Source organism: Triplophysa rosa, linkage group LG11, assembly GCF_024868665.1.
Source record: "Triplophysa rosa linkage group LG11, Trosa_1v2, whole genome shotgun sequence".
Taxonomy (NCBI): domain Eukaryota; kingdom Metazoa; phylum Chordata; class Actinopteri; order Cypriniformes; family Nemacheilidae; genus Triplophysa; species Triplophysa rosa.
This window is the reverse complement of record NC_079900.1, coordinates 23,428,225-23,446,443: the sequence shown is the minus strand read 5'-3', so window position 1 is coordinate 23,446,443 and position 18,219 is coordinate 23,428,225. Positions and strand designations below refer to the sequence as shown.

General features: G+C 41.1%; 2 protein-coding genes across 5 annotated transcripts in view; one reads left to right on the top strand and one right to left on the bottom strand.

The window, feature by feature from the left end:
* The window catches only part of LOC130562156 (alpha-N-acetylgalactosaminide alpha-2,6-sialyltransferase 2-like), a 178,921-nt gene that overhangs the window by 97,184 nt on the left and 63,518 nt on the right, over nt 1–18,219 (top strand). The gene's annotated exons all lie outside the window — the stretch shown is intronic.
* The window catches only part of LOC130562155 (adhesion G-protein coupled receptor V1-like), a 91,588-nt gene that overhangs the window by 49,668 nt on the left and 23,701 nt on the right, over nt 1–18,219 (bottom strand). For both annotated transcript variants that reach the window (XM_057347027.1, XM_057347028.1), the window contains exons 2-8: nt 15,097–15,284; nt 10,936–11,085; nt 9,760–9,855; nt 5,255–5,359; nt 5,032–5,145; nt 4,332–4,894; nt 867–1,137 (exon numbers count right to left, since the gene is read on the bottom strand). In XM_057347027.1, the coding sequence (XP_057203010.1) occupies nt 867–1,137; nt 4,332–4,894; nt 5,032–5,145; nt 5,255–5,359; nt 9,760–9,855; nt 10,936–11,085; nt 15,097–15,284 (1,487 nt within the window). The remainder of the gene's footprint in view (nt 1–866; nt 1,138–4,331; nt 4,895–5,031; nt 5,146–5,254; nt 5,360–9,759; nt 9,856–10,935; nt 11,086–15,096; nt 15,285–18,219) is intronic.

Sequence of the window (18,219 nt, the reverse complement as noted above, 5' to 3'; positions counted from 1 at the left end):
ACTCAAAAGGACACTTTGTAATAGCAGAATCAATATACTGAAGGTGTATTAAGTTAACAAAACCACAGACTGAACATTTCTGCTTTCAAAGCTTCCAAAATAACTTGCCAAAATCACATGCACAACAGGGCTCCCAATGAGATCAGTGCAAGCAAGCTGCCACATTCATGCCCACACTTACAAGTAAATGATGGTTTAAACATAAACAACAGTCCACTGTTTTTACAAACAAGCAAGAAAAGACAAACCCCCAGGTGCTGTTGCTTTGTTTTGTGTTGGGACCGCATGGAGGAACACCCAAGTGACACACAGTATGTGATGTGCCAGGGAGACACATGTGTCTGAGTATAGGCCACATCTGCTTAAACTGAATAAGTGCTGCCCAGATGGCAACTACAGTAAGAACCAGCCCTGATCTCTGAACTTCCTCCTTGATAAGATGTCTGAGCCAGAGCAAAATTAAGAAGAATTGCTCTGTACGAGAACCTCCCAGGATGCTTGACCACAAACCTCCCACTGAGGTCCAAGATGGAGCTGCTACCATGGCTATTTGACAGCAGCGTGAAACGAAGCATAAAGGTCTAGAATATCCTCAAAGCTGGATATAGTTCAACATGTTAGAAAAACAGTGCCAGGGCACATTATGAATAATAACATTTTCCTTCCAAAAATTAAAGGGGAGCTCTAGAGCTCTTTAAGTTGTCATCAACATCAAATCACATGGTCCTTTATTTGATCCACCACCAATCTATGATCTGCCTTCCATTCAGAAATGCATTACAGAAATCTCTAAACAGGCTAGCTAAAACAAAAACAAAGCCAGAAAACACTAACATCAAATCAAAACATTAATTTTAACCACTTACCTCCATAGGCTCACCAACTTCAGCTCCTCCTTGTACAGAGCTTGGGATCAGTCTGAGGAGAAAGGCCTCAGCCTTTTCAGGAAGGCTGTCCTGAGTGATGTTTAAAGGCAGTACAGCACTCATCTGACCCTCAGCAAACCTCATTGTACCTGAGTTGGGGTTAAGGTCTGCAGACACAAGACTCTCGTCCTTGGAGTTTCTTGTAATATTCCATCTAACTGAAACAGCTCCATGAGTTCCTCCATTCCTCACAATGATAATGCCTTCATATCTGAGACAGAAAAAACTTTGTTACTTGATATGATCTGTCTACCTATTTAAAAACATTTCAATCTCATTCATAATGGCGACCATCCATTAGATTATTACTCAACCTGTGTCAAAATGAGACTGGGATATATAGAGCTTGTTAATCGACGTCACGCCGCGTTGAATGTTGCGCTATCTTGGGAGGATGGCTGCAAGTGCGTTCAATGCAGTGTTTTGTTTTTCTTGTTTGATTAGGAAATATAACTATGGTAGGTCGGTCTCAGTGATGTGACGTGGCGCTGTGATACGGTGACACGCATCAGCAGTTTGTTAGCTTGTAGTTCAGTGCAGTTTTTTAAAAATTCTGTTTGTTTGTTATTTATTTGGTAATAACAATGTCTTCTTTTGATATGTCGGGCTCTTTTTTGCTTTTGTTGTTTTTTTGCTACTTTTTGATGGTTTTTTGCAACTTCCGCTAACCTATACGGTATAGCCGCGAGTTTCTCCTACTACTACGTAACTCTGAAGGTGGCACGGTGGACCTTCTGACGGCGTTCCCAGTAGAAGTTATTTGGCCGGACTCTACTGAGGTGAATCGAGGATGGACATCCAAGCCGAAAAAGGTGAGGAAGAGGGGGAGTCGAGGTGGCATGCGCCAGAGGTTGAAGAGACAAGGCCATCGTCGTATGCCTCTCCCTACGGTTATGTTGGCTAACGTTCAGTCGCTTCGTAACAAATTGGATGAGCGAATGTTAAGTTCCTTAAGGAGTATAGCAGTATAGCATAAATTAACTTAAAACTAAAGAGATGATTACAGATTTTAGGAAGAATCCTATGGTCATCTCTCCTGTGGTTATTAATGATCACGCTGTTGAGGTTGTACATCAATTTAAACACCTTGGTACCATAATAGACGATAAATTGACCGTTGAGACTCATGTGGATGCTGTGTGTAAGAAAGCCCACCAGCAGATGTTCTATTTGTGGAAGCTTTGTAGTTTTAAAGTGGACAGTACTTTTATGAAAATGTTTTATTCTTGTTGTATTGAATCTGTCATTACTTTCTCACTTGTGTGTTGGTATGGGTCGCTTAATGTTAAAAATAGAAACAGACTGCAAGGTATTGTTAAAGTGTGTGGTAAGATTGTTGGCACCACTTTAAATGAGTTGAATGACCTATACAAGGCCAGGACTCTGAAGAAGGCGGAGTTAATTATGAATGATCCCAGCCATCCCTTGCAGAATGTTTTTAAGTTGCTTCCTTCTACTCGCACATATTGTTTGCCTTTATGTAGGTGTCATGGTTCTGCCCCATATTGTCTTGCCTTTCTTGATCTTGTGGCAGAGCCATGACAGAACCACTTGTTTTATGTGGAGAGAGACAGTTTTGGCCTTCCATATACTCCCTCTCTCCGGTGTGGCGTCTCTGTTCCCGCCCTTTTCGTCTTGTTATTGCTTGTTAATTAGTTCATGTCCCACACCTGTTCTTTCTTGATTTTGTTCCCTTTATATAGTCCTCATGTTTCATTGTCCTGTGCTGGTCCATTGCTTGTGTCACGTGGGTGAGTTCTTTGTCAGTGAGTTTAGTGTTAGTTCTTGTAATGTTTTATTAGTCTAGTCTAGTCTAGTCTTGTTAGTTTAGTCTTTGTTCCTTTTGCCATGTTTTGTTCTGTTGTCCCCCATTGTGGGCTTTTGTTTTGTCTGTTATTTATTATTAAAGTCTTGTTAACCCCTTACGTCCCTGTCTGCACTTGGGTCCGTTGTCCTCACCTCACCCAAGAGATTCATGACAGTAGGACCAATAGATTTAAAAACTCTTTTATACCAGCTGCCATCGGTTTTTTAAATTACAAATAATCTTATGGTCATTATTAATGGAAGTCATTCTTGTTGTTTTTGTTTGTGTGTTATGGTGCTTGTCGTTGTTTCATATGGTTTACTGCTGGCTGTGAAATAAATTGCCCTTCAGGGAAAATAAAGTTTGACTAAGACTACCATGTTAAAAACTGCAATAACATTAAAGCAGAGTCGTCCAGGAAAAGCCAATGGTTCGTTCACTTTCGATTTCTCCATCAAACAAAACAAGTGACTGTACATATCAAAACAATAATAGCAGTGGAGTATTATCCTCCAAAAACGGTGGCACCACTGCAACATGTAACATAGGGCTTCACATTCTCTATACTAGAAAAAAAAATCTTGTTTTTGCAGGTACAACTTTAATTATTTTGCTTATAGTCAATATGTCTCATGTACAGCTGCTTTGTAACAATGAAAATTGTAAAAGCGCTATATAAATAAAGTTGAGTTGAGGTGGGACCAGCATGTAACACAACTGTTTCCTGACAAAATCAGAACATAATTTAGGTTTAACACATCTGGCACTACAAACATAAAGCTGCACTCCACAAGTTGTTAAAGGTAATGATTATTATTATGTTTATTACTACTATGTTTTTTGGGTAATAATAATAATAACTGTTTGTTTCAAACAGAGAAAGTTACAGACTGCAGCTTTAACAATTTGTAGCTAATGAAACACTGCAATGTGAATGTAGCTTAAAGGCTAATTCACACGGATCCAACAAACGAAAACCTGCATTGGCATTTGGTGGATCAATGTCAATGATAATTATAATATAAAGTTTACTTGTGTCACCATATGGTTCTAATAAAATCCAAACTACACCCAGTGAATCAAAGATTACCTAGAGATCCAGTAATGCTCATGCATATATGTGACCCTGGATCACAAAACCAGTCCTAAGTAGCACGGGAACATTTTTAGTAAAAGACAAAAATACATTGTATGGGTCAAAATTATCAATTTTTCTTTTAGGCCAAAAATCATTAGGATATTAAATAAAGATAATGTTCCATGAAGATATTTTGTAAATTGACAACCTTAAATATATAAAAACTTTATTTTTGTGAGTGGATGGCCTACCACAGTGCCCCTGATTAACAATTTCAAAGGCAATTTTCTCAATATTTTGATTTTTTTGCACTCTCAGATTCCAGAGTTTTAAACGGTTGTATCTCAGTCAGATATTGTCCTATTCTAACAACTCATACATCAATAGAAAGTCTATTTATTCAGCTTTCAGATTATGTAAAAATCTAAATTTCGAAAAATTGACCCATAAAACTGGTTTTGTTGTCCAGGGTTACATATTATTGCTAGGACCTTATCCCAGTAAAATAATCCCTACTCACATCTGGGTCAGGTCTTCATTGATGATAAGCGGTTGTGTGGGATAAGGACTGATTGACAACACTCCATAAGGCTTATCGTTGGGCTCAATGGTAACATGAACCATACTTGGAATCATCAGCACTGCATCACCCAACAGTGTCTCTTCTAAAAGAACCACTTGGAAAGACTCTGCGATTTCTGGAATGTTGTCATCTCTGATGTTGAAGCGGAGCTCTGTTTCATGGACACCTGGAGGAAAAACAACCATCCTCTCTGCCTCCAGATCCACAAAGTCTGCCATTGGCGTAGCACTGCCAGCCCCACTGCCCGTGATGACCGTATAGGCCACAGACACAGTTCTGTTGTCAGAACCAATCAGAAGAGCATCCTCGGTTCTTCCACGTGTAACAGTAAGAGAAATAACACCAATGTTCTCAGGCACAACCACAAAGGGCTTGGCGAAGCGGACAGGAGCATCATTACGGGAGATCTTGATTTGCAATCTGCTTCTGTTAGGATTGAGTAAAGCTCCACCAGCTGCTTCTGTCAACTGAACTGTGAAGATCTCATCATCTTCAGGAAGCTAGTGGTGATATGGAGTCAAAAACAGTCGTATAGGAACACAAATTATGAATCAAGCAAAGGACCCCACAGCTGATTTCATTGTTTGATGTTGTCATTTTGCATGTACATATTTTGTCTGTGCATGGTGCTTATTACCTTGTCATCTTGTATCATGATGCTAAAAACTACAACGGCACGACCAGGAGGAATTGTGATATTGCCCATGTCTGGACTGAGATCTTCAATTGAAGGGTTTGGACCTCCAATAATCTGTCAGTCAGAAAGATAAAAATATGTTTGTATAAAAATATCTGCATGTCATTGCTAACAACTTAATCTTTAATGTTTTGACAGAGTTTATTCTGGTTGTGTTCTTTACCTCAAAGTTTACAGTCACGGTTCCATAGGTCCCTTTCTCTCTGATAAGGGTTAGAGGTACATACTGGCCTCTACCTCTTGGCTCCTCCACAGTAATAATGGAGGTCTAAATATAAACAAACAATGTTCACTGTAATTAAATCAGATATTATAACAATCCCTTACATGTGAAGGGACAACAATGGAGGTGCCCATTCACTTGTATTGTACAGATACAAACCCAAAGCAAGTTAATGGGTACCCACATTGTTCGGTTACCAACATTTTTCAAAATGTCTTCGTTTGTGTTATGCAGAAGAACCTAAATCAAACAGGATTGAAATGACAAGAGGGAGAGTAAATGATGACAGAATTTTCATTTCTGGGTGAACCAGAAATTTAAGGGAAATAAGGATAATTAAAGCTGCAAGCAGCGATGATCGGGCCCTCGCGCAAAACTGCAACTGCAACCCTGTGCCATCACCACCCATCGGCCTCAGGAACAGTGAACGGTGGGCAACGTGCATATAAGGAGTTACATTATAGATTTTTCCGTGCCATATTTCCTATTGCCAGCTGGTGGCGCTATGACTATAAGTGAACACTGACATGGATATGTGTTCAGGCCAGGACTCTTATCAAACATGTGAAGTGTGAGGCCGGTCGGACATTGTGTGCCTGAGTTACTATAGCTTCCTGTTTCATGGCGAAACATCAAACTTTGTCACGCCTCCACGGACACGCCCCTCATGAAAAGTCAGGAACTTGCAATGTATCGTCACAAATGTCTAGGAAGTTATATTATAGAAAGACTTTAATTTATTTACATGTACCAGATTTCCTGTTATTTATTTAAATGTGTCACATTCCCTTTTGCCAGCTGGTGGCGCTATTGCTATAAGTGAACACTGACATGGATATGTGTTCAGGCCAGGACTCTTATCAAACATGTGAAGTGTGAGGCTGGTCGGACATTGTGTGCCTGAGTTACTATAGCTTCCTGTTTCATGGCGAAACATCAACTCTTTGACACGCCCCTCAACGAAAAGTCTGGAACTTGCAATGTATCGTCACAAAGGTCTAGGAAGTTATATTATAGAAAGACTTTAATTTATTTACATGTACCAGATTTCCTGTTATTTATTTAAATGTGTCACATTCCCTTTTGCCAGCTGGTGGCGCTATTGCTATAAGTGAACACTGACATGGATATGTGTAATCATAGGCGATAAAATTAATGCAGGCGAATTATAGTAGGATTTGTTATTTATTTAAATGTGTCACATTCCCTTTTGCCAGCTGGTGGCGCTATTGCTATAAGTGAACACTGACATGGATATGTGTTCAGGCCAGGACTCTTATCAAACATGTGAAGTGTGAGGCTGGTCAGACATTGTGTGCCTGAGTTACTATAGCTTCCTGTTTCATGGCGAAACATCAACTCTTTGACACGCCCCTCAACGAAAAGTCAGGAACTTGCAATGTATCGTCACAAAGGTCTAGGAAGTTATATTATAGAAAGACTTTAATTTATTTACATGTACCAGATTTTCTGTTATTTATTTAAATGTGTCACATTCCCTTTTGCCAGCTGGTGGCGCTATTGCCATAAGTGAACACTGACATGGATATGTGTAATCATAGGCAATAAAATTAATGCAGGCGAATTATAGTAGGATTTATTATTTATTTAAATGTGTCACATTCCCTTTTGCCAGCTGGTGGCGCTATTGCTATGAGTGAACACTGACATGGATATGTGTACAGGACAGGACTCTTATCAAACATGTGAAGTGTGAGGCCGGTCAGACATTGTGTGTCTGAGTTACTATAGCTTCCTGTTTCATGGAGAAACATCGAACTTTGTCACGCCACCACTGACACGCCCCTCAACGAAAAGTCTGGAACTTGCAATGTATCGTCACAAAGGTCTAGGAAGTTATATTATAGAAAGACTTTAATTTATTTACATGTACCAGATTTCCTGTTATTTATTTAAATGTGTCACATTCCCTTTTGCCAGCTGGTGGCGCTATTGCTATAAGTGAACACTGACATGGATATGTGTAATCATAGGCGATAAAATTAATGCAGGCGAATTATAGTAGGATTTGTTATTTATTTAAATGTGTCACATTCCCTTTTGCCAGCTGGTGGCGCTATTGCTATAAGTGAACACTGACATGGATATGTGTTCAGGCCAGGACTCTTATCAAACATGTGAAGTGTGAGGCCGGTCGGACATTGTGTGCCTGAGTTACTATAGCTTCCTGTTTCATGGCGAAACATCAACTCTTTGACACGCCCCTCAACGAAAAGTCTGGAACTTGCAATGTATCGTCACAAAGGTCTAGGAAGTTATATTATAGAAAGACTTTAATTTATTTACATGTACCAGATTTCCTGTTATTTATTTAAATGTGTCACATTCCCTTTTGCCAGCTGGTGGCGCTATTGCTATAAGTGAACACTGACATGGATATGTGTTCAGGCCAGGACTCTTATCAAACATGTGAAGTGTGAGGCCGGTCGGACATTGTGTGCCTGAGTTACTATAGCTTCCTGTTTCATGGAGAAACATCAAACTTTGTCACGCCACCACGGACACGCCCCTCAACGAAAAGTCTGGAACTTGCAATGTATCGTCACAAAGGTCTAGGAAGTTATATTATAGAAAGACTTTAATTTATTTACATGTACCAGATTTCCTGTTATTTATTTAAATGTGTCACATTCCCTTTTGCCAGCTGGTGGCGCTATTGCTATAAGTGAACACTGACATGGATATGTGTAATCATAGGCGATAAAATTAATGCAGGCGAATTATAGTAGGATTTGTTATTTATTTAAATGTGTCACATTCCCTTTTGCCAGCTGGTGGCGCTATTGCTATAAGTGAACACTGACATGGATATGTGTTCAGGCCAGGACTCTTATCAAACATGTGAAGTGTGAGGCTGGTCGGACATTGTGTGCCTGAGTTACTATAGCTTCCTGTTTCATGGCGAAACATCAAACTTTTTCAGGCCGCCACGCACAGGCCCCTCAACTAAAAGTCAGGATCATGAAATGTATCATCACAAAGGTCTGAAGATCATACTGGCTATACTGGTCAAATATGATGCTGACTTGTTTGAATCTGTATGAGGAGTAAATCACAGTTTAAAACATGCTACTTCCTGTTTCCTGCAGGTGGCGCTATAACAGTATCTGAATATTACCATGTAGATGTCTTCAGGCCAGGACTTTTATCAAATGTGTGAAGTCTGGGTGAAGTCTGGGGCCTGTTGCACATTGTAGGCCTGAGTTACAACAACTTCCTGTTCATGGCGAAACGCCAAACTTTGGATGGCCGCCAGGGTCACGTTCCCCCATGAAAAGTCAGGATCTCCGCAATTTAGCTTCGCAAAGGCCTTAAGATGAGAATGACATGAAGATGATGTTGATCGGATTAAAACTCTAGGAGGAGTTCGTTAAAGTACGACGACTGGAAATTGAAACAAATTACAAAATTGCACAGGAAATCAAAAATAACGGACTTCCTGTTGGGTTTAGAGATATGCTCCAAGAGACTTTTCTTCATGATTCGGGGTGTTCTATCAGCCCACCAAATTTGGTGCATGTACGTATTGCGTAGTGGCCTGGGCAGTTCTAGGTGGCGCTAGCGAGCCATTTTGCCACGCCTAATTTTAAAACCCATATCAGACGTAAATTTTTGCAAGGTCTGATGCGTGTGCAAATTATTGTGAGTTTTTGAGCATGTTTAGGCCTTCAAATTAGCGATCAAAGAGGGAGAAGAAGAAGAAGAATAATAAACAACACAGAAACAAAAGGGCTCTGCACTACGGTGCAAGCCGGTGGCTTGCTCCTCCGTGCTCGGGCCCTAATAATAATAATAATAAACAACACAGAAACAAAAGGGCTCTGCACTACGGTGCAAGCCGGTGGCTTGCTCCTCCGTGCTCGGGCCATAATAATAATAAACAACACAGAAACAAAAGGGCTCTGCACTACGGTGCAAGCCGGTGGCTTGCTCCTCCGTGCTCGGGCCCTAATACTAATAAACAACACAGAAACAAAAGGGCTCTGCACTTCGGTGCAAGCCGGTGGCTTGCTCCTCCGTGCTCGGGCCCTAATAAACAACACAGAAACAAAAGGGCTCTGCACTACGGTGCAAGCCGGTGGCTTGCTCCTCCGTGCTCGGGCCCTAAATATTAAAACTGAGCAATGTCACGAGTCCATTTAGTCTCCATGACAACATTATTAACAAGTTAATCAATTCATCCAGTCTTTTTCTTTGTTCTTAGCAACTCAGCAGTTTTCCTGGACTCCCATCTAAGTGACTCCTGCACTCAAGCATCTGAGTCACAACATTTTCCCATCAATCCACCTACCCTCCCATCCCGAGTTTTAATTACCCACTCCCACAAAACAAGTGAAAGCTTCTAGTGACCCTTTTGACCTCCCAGTGTTTTATAAACAATTTCTCCCTAGTGATCATTGAGGAAATTATGGAGAAAGTCTTACTGAGTTGAAGGAAATTATTCCAAAGGCGTTGTCATTGGACAGGATGGTGATGGTGGCAGTATTTGGAGTTCCCACTGTCACACCATTTGAAGAACTCTGAAAATGAAAGCATATAAAGAATGTACATTAAAATTTGAATGAAACAATGCAACTTTGCTGTGTTTTCACAAAGCAAAGTTTGCATCAGTGCGTGTATCATAAAGAGAACAATTAGAGACAGGGTTTAAAGATAAACTAGCAACCGTGTGCTCCTTCTTTTTTCAGGCCTCCATTCAAATGAGCTTTTTCCCTGCTGTATCAGCTTTCAGGAGCAGAGCTTTTGTTGCAGTAGCAACGCAGACATGGAATACACATGATCAGACAATTCCTGTGCTGTCTGTGACTGAGGCCTTGTTCAGTACCACAGCGTTACCCACTCTTCCTCCATCTCCCACTGTAGTTTCCAAACCACAGCAGAGGGTCGTTTGCATCAGTAAAAGGCATTTATTAGAGGAGACACTAATATTTTTTTCTCCCATGGTGTCTGTTCATCAAAAATATGTCATGTAAATTATTCTTAAGGACTGTCTAGCCTTCTTTTAACTTCCTTTAGCTCTAAATTCATTTAGCCAAAGGTCCTCTGTCACCCTTAAGTTGCTCTATTGTGCCAGCATGAGGTTTATTTGTTACAGTGGACAAGCAGACAGTGGATGCCTTGACCTGCTGTCATTAATCACTCACTGTCAACAGTCTGGGACACAACAGTAAACAGGGGCCCTTAATTGACACCCGTGAAGACTTTTTTATACTACTGCAAGCATGTGCTAATGTGGGTCGTTGTCAAGGAGAAGACAGCCAGGAATGTTGTCCTGGGCCCTAGCACTGAAAGGGAAGGCCCAATAATCATCTTTGCAGTGCCCAGTGGTGTCTGGGGCCCAAACATATAATTTTATCTCTATGAATTCTAGCAGTGGTGTTTTTTAAATATTTTCTCACAAAAGACAGCTCATTTGATTTCAAGGTATACTGCACACACCTAAAACAACTAAAAAGGGGAATTTAGAATATATTTTGAAATAAAACTTATACATCATAAAAATCTTCTGGGGACACCTGACACTTGTGAATAGGGGCATAATAGATCCCATGGTAAGAGTTCATGCAAAAGCATTAATGGCATTTAAATATAAGCTCTACCTGTAGGCAGAGGTTGAACACAAAAGTCTCATCAGCCTCGGGTAAATCATCATCCTTCACAGCGATGAATATGGTTTTGTTACTTTCAGAGGACAGGAGAAAAGCAGCAGCAGTTGTGGCCTCGAAGTCACCAGTGTCTTCTCCCTGCAACTGCAAGGAAAACATCTTCATGAGTGACGTGTGGTTTTAATTAATTTGTAATAAATTCAGGTCTGGTTGCATAAACTGCTTAGACAAATCTTAGAAGGTATTTTTTGTCTTCAAGACTGGTCATAACTTCTTTAAATCAGGCACATAACAAGGTAGATTTGGCTAATTGAAATATGAAAAGAAAGACTGATTAGTCCTAACTAATTGCTAGTCAGTGAGACTAGTTGTTCCCTTTCTGTCGGTCTCTCGACGTTGTGTCGAACCAACAGATGGGGTTTGACTTGAGAATCTATCGTCTGACCATTTCCCAAGAGACGGTTCCGACTTGTTCCTCAGCCACGTATTCACCTTCCCCAGCGCTCGCGGGTGGAAATTTGGTGCCTCGGGTCTAAGCACGACTCCAAGCCGCGCTCGGTCCCGGTAACATTTCTTTCCCAGAAGTGCATGAGGAAGCTTAGTAAGACCTGGAACGCCCCCCTCTCGGTGCGTTCCCGTCAAACTAGCTTCGTCATCCTTACTTCCCTCGAGGGGGGGCAGCTAGGGGCTACGTCGGCGTGCCCCAGGTGGAGCGTGCAGTCATGGTGCTTTATGCCCGCAGACGGCGGCCACCTGGAGAGGTCGTCTCTGCCTCTCGCCCGAGGCAGGTAAGCTTTCGGCATCTCTGGTGTCGAGGGCTTACACTGCCACGGGCCAAGCTGCCTCCGCTCTGTGCACCATGGCCATCCTGCATGCCGAGGCGTAAAAGAGCTCCTCGTGGGTAAGACCAACCCGAGGGCTTCTGCAGGAACTCCACGCCGCCGACCTCGCCCTACGGCGAGTCGTAACTATCTAGAGGAAGTAAAAGTCATAACAAGGTAAAAGTAAAAGTTACGACTATTACTTCCTCTCAATAGTCAAGTTCGATCGTCTTCTCGGCACTCAGCCAGGGCCCGCGAGGAGCCCCGGCGAGGCCGATCCGAGGAACTCGCTAAACCGTCCGATCGGTAGTAGTGATGGGCAGTGTGTACAAAGGGCAGGGACTTAATCGACGTGGGCTCGTGACCCGCGCCTACTGGGAATTCCTCGTTCGTGGGAAACAGTTGCAATCCCCGGTCCCGATCACGAGCGGAGTTCAGCGGGTTACCCGCGCCTTTCGGCGCACGGGTAGGCACATGCTGATCCACCCATTGTGGCGCGCGTGCAGCCCCAGACATCTAAGGGCATCACAGACCTGTTATCGCTCTGTCTCACGTGGCTAAACGCCACTTGTCCCTCTAAGAAGTTGGATGCCGACCGTGCGGGCCGCGTAACTATTTAGCAGGAGGGAATCTCGTTTGTTATCGGAATCAACCAGACAAATCGCTCCACCAACTAAGAACGGCCATGCACCCCCACCCCCTCCCGCCCTATGTATTCCCATTGTTAAATAATCAAAAAGCTAAAAACAATCATAATTAAAAGCTGCCAAACCTATGGTAAGGACTGTTAAAAGATGGACCAATGAAACAGAGTGGGCCTTACAAGCCTGTTTCGAGTTCACCAATTGGAGTGTTTTTGAAGCTGCTACCACCGATCTGGATGAGCTCACAGAGACTGTTACATCATACATCAGTTTCTGTGAGGATTTGTGCATTCCTACCAGGACTTCCTTAAAATACAACAATGATGAACCATGGTTCTCAGCAAAACTCAGACAGATTCGCCAAGCCAAGGAGGATGCCTACAGAAAAGGGGACAAAGTCTTGTACAAGCAGGCTAGGAACACAATGACAAAGGAGATCAGAGTGGCTAAGAGAAACTACTCTAAAAAGTTGGAAAACCGGTTTTCAGCCAACGACCCTGCGTCTGTTTGGAAAGGCCTTAAAGACATCACCAACTACAAGCCACCATCCCCCAATTTTGCAGGCAATCAACACCTGGTCAATGATCTGAATGACTTTTACTGCAGATTTGAAAATGCTAACTTTACACCTCACTCCAACTCTGACATTCTCTCTACACAACACCTATCACCTTCAGTCACCCCACCTCCTGCACTTCAGATCAGTGAAGATGATGTGTGCCGAGTCTTTAGGAAACATAAGACAAGAAAAGCACCAGGCCCAGATGGAATCTCCCCAGCCTGTCTTAAAAGCTGTGCTATTCAACTGGCCTTCATCTTCTCACAGATCTTCAACAGATCACTGGAGCTGTGCACAGTTCCTTCCTGTTTTAAGCGCTCCACCATAATCTCCATCCCAAAGAAACCCAAAATCACAGGACTGAATGACTACAGACCCGTCGCTCTCACATCTGTGGTCATGAAGTCATTCGAGAGACTGGTACTGGCTTATCTGAAGGACATCACAGAACCCTTACTGGACCCCCTGCAGTTTGCCTACAGAGCAAACAGGTCTGTTGAGGATGCCGTTAACATGGGGCTGCATTTTGTCCTGAAACATCTGGATAGACCAGGGACCTTTGTGAGGATCCTGTTTGTGGACTTCAGATCCGCTTTCAACACCATCATCCCATCACTGCTCCAGACAAAGTTAACCCAGCTATCTGTTCCTGGCTCTATCTGTCAGTGGATCACCAGCTTTCTGACAGACAGGCAGCAGTTAGTGAGAATGGGGAAACTCACTTCCAGCACCCGCACAATCAGTACTGACGCCCCCCAGGGGTGCATTCTCTCCCCACTGCTCTTCTCCCTGTACACAAATGACTGCACTGCCCAGGACCCTTCTGTCAGACTTATGAAGTTCGCAGACGACACCACACTCATTGGCCTCATCCAGGATGGTGATGAGTCTGCGTACAGACAGGAGGCTGAGCAGCTGGCTGTCTGGTGCAGTCATAACAACTTGGAGCTGAACACGCTTAAAAAGGTGGAGACGATTGTGGACTTCAGGAGAAAGCCCCCTGCACTCCCCCCTCTCACCATCATGAACAGCACTGTGGCAGCAGTGGAGTCATTCAGGTTCCTGGGCACCACCATCTCTCAGAACCTGAAGTGGGACAATCACATTGGCTTCATTGCTAAAAAAGCCCAGCAAAGGTTGTACTTCTTACATCAGCTGAAGAAGTTCAACCTACCACAAACTCTATTAAAACAGTTTTACTCAGCTTTCATAGAGTCTGTCCTCTGCACATCCATCACTGTCTGGTTTGGCTCAGCCACAAAGTCAGACATCAGAAGACTACAGAGGACGGTTCGGACTGCTGAGAAGATCATTGGTGCTCCCCTGCCCACCCTCCAAGGACTGTATACATCCAGAGTGAGGAAAAGGACTCAGAAAATCACCCTGGACCTCTCACATCCAAGCCATCAGCTCTTCACAATGCTGCCGTCTGGTCGGCGCTACAGAGCACTGAGCACCAAAACAACCAGACACAAAAACAGCTTCTTCCCTCAGGCCATCTACCTCTTGAACAGTTAAATGTTTTTACACCGTGCAATTAATAACTCTGTGCAATAATAATTAAGTGCAATATTAATTATATCCTCCAGATAATACACTATCTATTTTTTATACAACTTTTTCTGTAAATTATATTTAATTTATTCTGCTGTATATAGCACATACCTTGTACTACAATAGTCTATTCTTATTTTTACTTGTACATATTTACATACATACATAGCTTTACTCTCTATATCTTTATCTTATGTTTATTATTGTATTTCTTAATTTCTTATACCCATAGGCCCTTAATTAAATCATTGTGTAATTCTATTGTGTTATGGTCTCTGTGTACTTTTGTTGCTGTTTCTGTGTTCTGGATGCTCCTGTCACCAAAACAAATTCCTTGTATGTGCAAACATACTTGGCAATAAAGCTCTTTCTGATTCTGATTCTCTAATATTATGACCTTTCTGACACCTTGTTAAAAAGAATAAAAATATATAAAAATCATGCAAAACCTTAAACTTTAGTGTGAGTGTCTTTATGCAGAAGTTTTCCAATTTGAATGACCGTTCTGCTAAAACCAGGTTTGTCAACTATACTAGGCTCTAAATAACTGTAAGATGCATGTGCTTATTACACCTACCAGAACCAGAGCAGTTACATTAACTGGATCTCCAACTCGTTCCACCACAAGACGCACTATAGCCCTGCTGCTCTCGTTTACAACAAACTGAGTCTGGCCCTGGAACCTCAGCTGGGCCGACTCAGACCTGATGCTTGTGGTGAGCAGCATCAGAACCAAGCCAGTCAGAACAAGAACAGCTGGCATTCCTGAAATAGAGAAATAACAGTTCAGTGATCTCACATCTGGACAAAGAATATTTCACTTAGCATAAATCTGATTAAACTAATACATTGCGTTTGTGGTCTGAAGTCTTTGTGTACTTTATATAAAAGTGGAAAAAAATTTTTTTTAGCAGTGCAGTGTTGGCTTGCTCACCGGGAGACTGCATTTATTTATTTATTCATTTATTTATTAGATATTATTTATTATAATGATCTTGCTTGGTCTATAAACACCATGCACTGTGCTGTGTTTTACCTTTCTGTGTTTTTCTTATTTGCTCCTGTAAAGCTGCTTTGGAACAATGCACATTGTGAAAAGCGCTATATAAATAAAATTGAATTGAATTGAATTGAATGTTTACATGTTCACTGAACCTGCATAATATATCAATGATTTACATGTTAAAGGAAATATGGTCAGTTTCATATTATATGTTGAGGTTTTATCCCATTAGGGAAAACGGCAATGACGGACAAGAAAGGAAGGCACGGGCAGAAGGAACCATGATAAACAGTGAGTAAATAAAATATTTTTTGTGTATACATGACATTTTTTCTTGAAAGGTCTGACCTTGAAGGTCAGATGCCAGTTCTTGTCACATAGGAAACAATTAAAACATTTATTGTGGTCATCTCTTTTGAAGAGATGTTTTACGGCAGGCCTTGGACAACGACTGTCTCTTTTTTAAGACAGTTGTCATGGCTAAGAAAACAGAAAACATTTAACGTCAATGAGGTCAAGACAATGTCTGGCCATCTATTTAGTCGTCTGCTCCTTTGAAGTGCAGGCACTTTTTCATATTTGTGCTAAATTATATGGTAAATACACAAGCCCTGAATGAGGTCATCTTGCTATTCCCTTTTTTAGAAGGGGCGATTGCCTAGGAAAGTTGGACATTGGATAAATTAAATTGTTCATATATTCCTTTTCTACATCATAGGTTATTTTTAAACCACAAAGGTCCTGGGAGAGAACTTCCATCAATCAAGGTGCCACTTCAGATTACCGAGGACTTCTTCCTTTCAAGTGAGTTACAGAGGTATGGAGCCAGAAATATGACAAAACAATCTGAATTTGAATTTTGTAAATCTGAATTTTAGATAAGTGTAATTGCACAAAATTGAATATTTCCTGACATTCAATATAGTTCTGAATTTGAATTTTGTAAATCTGAATTTTAGATAAGTGTAATTGCACAAAATTGAATATTTCCTGACATTCAATATAGTTCTGAATTTGATTTTTTATATTTTAATATGAATATTTAATATTAAATTTCTTAAATTGAATATAGAACAATTCAAAACGCAGAAATTCAAATTCAGATTCAAATTCAAAACGCAGAAATTCAGATTCAAATTCAAATTCAGATTCAGATTCAGATTCAAATTCAGAAATGGTTCAGTCGGTAAGGTTAGCTTCCGGGTTCGACAGGGAAGAGTAGAAGATCTGGGAAAAGTCAAACGAAGCGCTTTGGCCACAGTGGCCAGTTATTTGTTCTTATTATCCAATCAAACTCCAAACATGCTGTTTTGGAGAGTGGAACTTCTTACATTGCAATAAAAAGGATTTAAAATTTTCAAATTGCGACCACGCCCACAAGACAACACGGGTTGATCGTTTGTTGCTGCAGCATAGCCAAGCTCATATCGCTGCAATCTTAGGCAGCTGCCCGGGATGTGTGCGCTCACTGCCTGCGTTTTTGCCTGCTGCCTCCACTGTTTGCGCTCACTCCCAGCGTTTGCTGTTGGTGCTTTTACCCACTGTGTGCTTAGTGCACGCTCGCTGCCAGCTGCCCCACTATGCTCGCTGGCTTCCAGCATTTGTGGGTGCATATACATTTAATATATTAGACATGTATACAATTTTTATAAAGAACGTTTGTGGGTCCTGCAAAGTCAATGACATACGTGGCACGTTTGCAATAAAAGTTATGTATAACATTTAGTGCTACAATAGAGAGAAAATGAATAAACTATGTAACTTAAGCTGCATTTAGACTGAAATAAAAACTTTAATAAAAAATAGTGTGTAATAGTACTATTGTCTATTCTTTTGTGTATTCTTTGGCTAAAGGGTTGTTTTTGTCAGTGCAGCCAGCATGCCAGTCGTATACATTAATCATGTTTAATCAAATCTTATTTTCACTATATTATGAATGGAATTTGATCATAATGGCTGACAATGCCCCAGTTGTGCTCAGTAGTTGTTCATATTCTGTAGATATGTGTTCACAGCTAAAGACTGAACACAGACAAACAATGAGATAGAGAAATGAGAAAAATATAAAAGCTATTGTTGGGTTATTTCTATGTAGATTTTTTAAATGACAGACTTATTAATTTATTTATACAAGTAGCAATGAGGTACAATTAAAACAAAAAGATTTCCCTATAGCAAACGAACACACCTCCATCTTAAGCTAAATATAGCCTACTTTGTCAACGCAAAATAAAAAAGATATCCGTTTATGCATTTTAGTGAATACAGTCTAAATGAAATACAAATAAACACATGTTCTATCTACTATACAGTAGCCTGCAAAACGAACGCAGCAAATGCACCTGGATATTAAGGTATGCCGTTTTCAGTCATATATTACTCAACATATTATTTATACTGAACTATATCCACAACAAACTTACATTATATCCTGAGTTCCTTTATCGAAAATATGCAGGTAAAATCATTATCAAAATGTTTAATCTGCATGAAACAGAAAGTGCATAACCATACAAAAACACAAACATCATGGTTGCTTTACTGACAAAACGGGAATATAACATAGATCGATAGATTTGTTGGTTCAGCAGAACGTCCAGTCGTTGAATGTGTGGTGTAACGTTAGTGGTCTGGCACAGCAGTTAGGTGTGTGCTCCTTTCTGACTGACAAAGACTGGAATCGGCTCTAGTCATAAG